The sequence below is a fragment of the Coniosporium apollinis genome, assembly GCF_000281105.1.
Source record: "Coniosporium apollinis CBS 100218 chromosome Unknown supercont1.44, whole genome shotgun sequence".
Classification (NCBI taxonomy): Eukaryota; Fungi; Ascomycota; class Dothideomycetes; genus Coniosporium; species Coniosporium apollinis.
Window position 1 is genome coordinate 220,045 of NW_006913306.1, and position 4,730 is coordinate 224,774.

Consider the following 4,730-nt stretch of genomic DNA (forward strand, 5'->3'; position numbering starts at 1 on the left):
CTATTATAAATATTATCTATAACTCTAGAATTAAATGTCTAGCGTATATTTCTTACTAAATTAGCGGAAACTAGTATAAGAATAGCTATAACTACTATAGCTATACTAGCATAATACTTTACAAGCGCTTATAAGTATTACAAGCATTTAGAAATACTAAGTAGATATACTTATAAATAGCTTGCAAGTAGCTTATAAGTATTATAAGTGCTTATAAAAGAAAATCTATCTATAAGTAGCTTAGTGTATTTAAAAAAGTAAAAAGAACTCTAAGTCCGATTCTCTAGTATATTAAGGGGAGTCTATAATAGAATTAATTCTAGAGGGTAAACTATTAATAAATATAATTATTATCTACTAAGTTTTTAGAAAGATAAATATTATATCTTTTCTTTCTAGAGAGATGAAAGTTAAGCGAAAGAGATAACTCTAAGATTTTTCTATAATATATAATTTGTTACTTACGAAATAATTTGAAATAGCTTCGAGCGCTTTAAGAAAAAGGGTCTATTCGCGAGCGCTCGCGAGCATCTGGAGCGTTTAGAGAAAAACAGCCTCAGCCGAGCGGATTAAAGATTTCCTAATGAGTGATTATATTAATCTAATGCTGCGAAAAACCGTGATGCTAATACAGATCGGTATTTAGGAGCCTGGTGTGCAGGGGCCTCTAGTGATGCATAGTATGGTTGTAAGGCCCATGACGCATCTTACCAAAGAGGACGACGGCCGACATCTCCATCCCACAGCCTATCCACACTGCGCTCAAGAACAACTGAACTGGACATCCCAGTCACCTCCAACCAACCCCTCAATCTCAATCCTCCCGCTCACATTTTCCTGCGCAACAACATCCACCACCACATCCTCACACTTCCCGTTCACCTCTCTCAGCGTCATCTGCCCGCTACAAGCCGGATACGGCACGCTGACCCCACCCATCGTCCCCGCCGGCGCCGAAAAGTGTATGCTGATCCCACCATGACCGTCCACCGTCGTCGTCGCGGAGAAGACACCAAGGCTCGTCTCAAAACCTGCATCTGCGCTCGTCAGGTCACCCAGCGCGGGACTGACGCGCCACGTCTGCCCGCCCGCGCTGAGCAGCTGTATGCCAGCGACGTAGAATGTGAGCGTGGACGTCGGGCCTGTCGCCCAGCCATGCGCGTACGAGATGCGCGGGTCGTTGGTGAAGGGTGCGTAGTGCAATTCGCCTGTGTCCTGGTAGCCTTCCATGAACGTCGAGTTCGTCATGCGCGGGTCGTCCAGCATGAAGCCCCACTGCAGCCGCATGAGATCGAGCGCGGCGGAAACGTTGGAGGCGCGGATGTGGGCCTGCAGCTCGAAGCCGGAGATGAAGGGGGAGACTGCCCTTTGCGCCTCGGGTGCCGGAGCACCGTACGGAGTCCAGCGTTCGATGAGGTTGGCACTTATGGCTCTATTCTGTTCCGGGCTCTCTGTGATGTTGGCGACCACGGCCCAGCAGTTGCCGTCTTGTGGCATTAACGTCGTAGTCTCGTTGTCGCGGTACATACCGGCTGTGCTGTTCCAGAGGAGCCTGTTTGCGGAAGCCTTGATGCCGGCGGCATAGGCTTGCCAGGACGAGATGACGGAGCTGTCATTCATGACGCCGGCCAGGAGTAGCCCTTGGTTGATGGTGTAGTACAGAATGGAGTTTGCCTGCGATATTCGGGATCAGATCGAGCAGAAAGAACGGCTCTCTGGGACTAACTTCAATGTTGTGTCCGCCCATTCCAAAGCGGAGCCAATCAGCACTCGAAGTAACGTTCATCATCCCGCTTTCATCTATAAATCCTAGCGAGAAGTTCATGGCAAACTTCCATCGCTCCCACATACTGTTTAGGTACTCAAGATCCGCCTGATAAGGACTTAGTTTGCTGTGAAACCATAGGAGTAAGGATGGAGCTTACCGAGTAAAGGTAATAATCAGCCACGCCAATCAAGGTATACAAATGATACGTCGCTGAGTAGATAGGGAAGAAACCTCTTCCGGCATAGGGCAGCTGCCCGGTCGTAGTGTTCTGTAGGGCGAACAGCGAGTCCAAGGAATTCCGGACGGAGATAAGATCGTTCGTGCTCACGACGATCGCAGGAACAGCAATTGCCATGTCCTGAACAGGGTCAGCAATTCAAGTTTCAATCCAGCAAGGCACTGAATGGAAAGATGTACCCCTGCCCAAACCAACCTGTCGCGTTTTGCTCCGTCTACCAGTGCGGATGAGCCATTAGTGATGGTGAAATTACTGTACCAAGGCAGTGATCCTGTGATGGTTTGTGTTGAATTGACGATACCCAGAAATATCAACGCATTGCCATAGTGGGGGTCAATGGTGCAGATTTGATTGGTATAAGCCCCTAAGTAGCTCCATTAGTCTACCGCCGTATCCCGGTAGTAGGCATCAAACTCACCCGCATACCAAATCCGATTGATCAGCTCATCTGCGGAAGTATCAGACTTGTAGCTGTTTACGTGCATTGGAGACTCGGGTCACCTACCGTTGCAGTGAAAATACCCGGTATAATTTCTCAATTGGTCCTCAGCATAATGCGGCATAGACGTGAAATGCGTAGTAACTTGAGTAACCTCTAAGCGTCCAGTAGTGTTGTGTACTAAGGTTAGATACTTGAAGTTGCCCCTCTCACGCTCCCTCGGAACGGTGTATACTCCAGGACCGGAAGGGTTAAACCAAAGCGCCTCATCATTGCCAGCATCGTGAGTTGCATCGCTGAAATTCGCAGAGATCCATAGAGAGCTCTCAGAGAAGGTGATACCGATGTATTGATCGGTATCCGAGACGTCGCCGATTATTAATGATACTACTCCACCGATGCCCTTTTCGTAATCAAAGGTCACAGCTGAGGCATCCTCGAAGACAGCACTGCCCAGCTGGTTCCCGGTAAGACTCTCGGCGCCGGTGACTGTGCCATTGACGTCGTAAACCGAGACAGGGTGCAAGCTTCTTGAGCTTGGAGCAAGAATGTACTGCTCATATTTAGCTGCAAGCACAGATCGCATGAGCGAAGCTGCGGAGACTATAACTAAAGATAACAGACAGCGCATAGTGGATGAGAGGAGCTGGTATGGCTCTCTATGCCAGTGACACACCTAAAGGCCATATTATATCTTTCAAAAGCTTAAAAGCAGAGATGGAAGACTGCATGATGATGTGAACAATTGGTCTAGTGGTCCCTAGCATCCCCTCACTTTATCTACATTTGAAATAGTTCGTGAAGCCGTCTCTTAGAGCTGTATGCATGATCGCCTGATTCTCCACCTCTATGGTCAAGGTTGTCCAGGGAGAAGAGGAGGTGCATGATAGCTGATGAAAATCTGGGGCAAACGCTGGGCGTGACGTTAGATCGGTGCATCTTGTCCCGGTCGCCGGAGACCTGCCGCGCAGAAAAGTCTAGGGTGGATCGGCAGATCGAGCGAAACTTAGGATAAAGAACAAGGGCCGTCTGAATTGATCGCAGCGGCATATGTACACTTACAATGCGGCCGCGATCAATTCAGACAGCCCTTAGAAGTTGCGGGTCACGTCGTGGCCAAGAAAACGTACGTACTAAACCTTAGCACTACTATAAAAACCACGAGTTTATTAACTACGTAGTAGAAGAATAATGCTAAAACCTATAACATATCTTATTAATAGGTATAGAAAGACGCTTAAAAGATTTAGTAGATATTAAAGGTAAATTAGTAATACTACTAATAGTAGTACTAATATGAAAGATCTAGTATTAATACAAGCAAAATCTTTGTATACAAGTTTTTTTTAGCTATAGTATGCAAGTATAGCAACTATTGTAGTGGTGCAGGGGGTTTATCACGTAGGAGCTAGTATAGAGTGCATATGCTGAGGTTTAAGGATTATTATTAATTAATTAGAAAAAACTAATATAACTAGTATTAGTTATATTATAGTATTAAGTATTACCACACTTATTCTATATGTTATTTAGCCTTATATAACCTATCACCGTAATCCTATCGCCGCCTTAATAGTTCTACCTTAATACCTCACCTCCGCGGATGCATACAACCTACTTACCTAAGTCTATACTTAAACCCCTTACTCACAATATTTTAGTGACTATACTAGAGAGTTTATAAGGTAATATATAGGTGTGTAATTTATAGTTAAGAGCTATTATAAGAATTAGGATTTATATCGAGGACGGTATATAGGCTATAAACGTATTATAGTAAGAAACCGCCGATATTAAGGACTCTACTAGATGTAGAGTATTAATAAGTAGAATAATAGTTAGGGAGAGGACTCTCTTAACTTAGTATTATAATAATATTAAGAATTCTAAGGACTCTACTAGGTGTAGAGTATTAACGCGCTAAGATTATAGTTAGGAAGAGAACCCCTTTAACTCGGTATTATAATATAGATATTAAATTAATCTTAAAAAGATTTAGTTTAGATTAGGGTAACTAATATTAATATATAGACTTAGGTGTAATTGCCGAATAGAGGTCTAAAAGGGACTTATATAGCTATAAAGGGTATAGATAGTTTAGAATAATAGGACGCGCGGTTAGGAAAATAGTATCTAGTAGAAAGAGCTAGAAACTATCCCTTTAGTAAGATTATTATATATCTATTTTAAGTATAGCTATAAGGAAGTTCCGGATAGTTTAGATCCGCTACTATAAAAGAATAGGGTTATATTCTAGCTAGAATAAAACTCTAACTAGTAGGAGA

At 43.9% G+C, this 4,730-nt stretch overlaps 1 protein-coding gene across 1 annotated transcript; it reads right to left on the reverse strand.

Moving 5' to 3' along the window:
• Window positions 1–762: 762 nt before the first annotated feature.
• On the reverse strand, window positions 763–3,076 carry W97_07709 (uncharacterized protein; the record flags this gene model as incomplete). The annotated part of the gene is made up of 6 exons (XM_007785626.1): window positions 763–1,674; window positions 1,727–1,873; window positions 1,926–2,126; window positions 2,186–2,370; window positions 2,425–2,454; window positions 2,512–3,076. 6 exons carry the CDS (start codon window positions 3,074–3,076, stop codon window positions 763–765), a joined length of 2,040 nt encoding a protein of 679 aa, XP_007783816.1.
• Window positions 3,077–4,730: the final 1,654 nt, after the last annotated feature.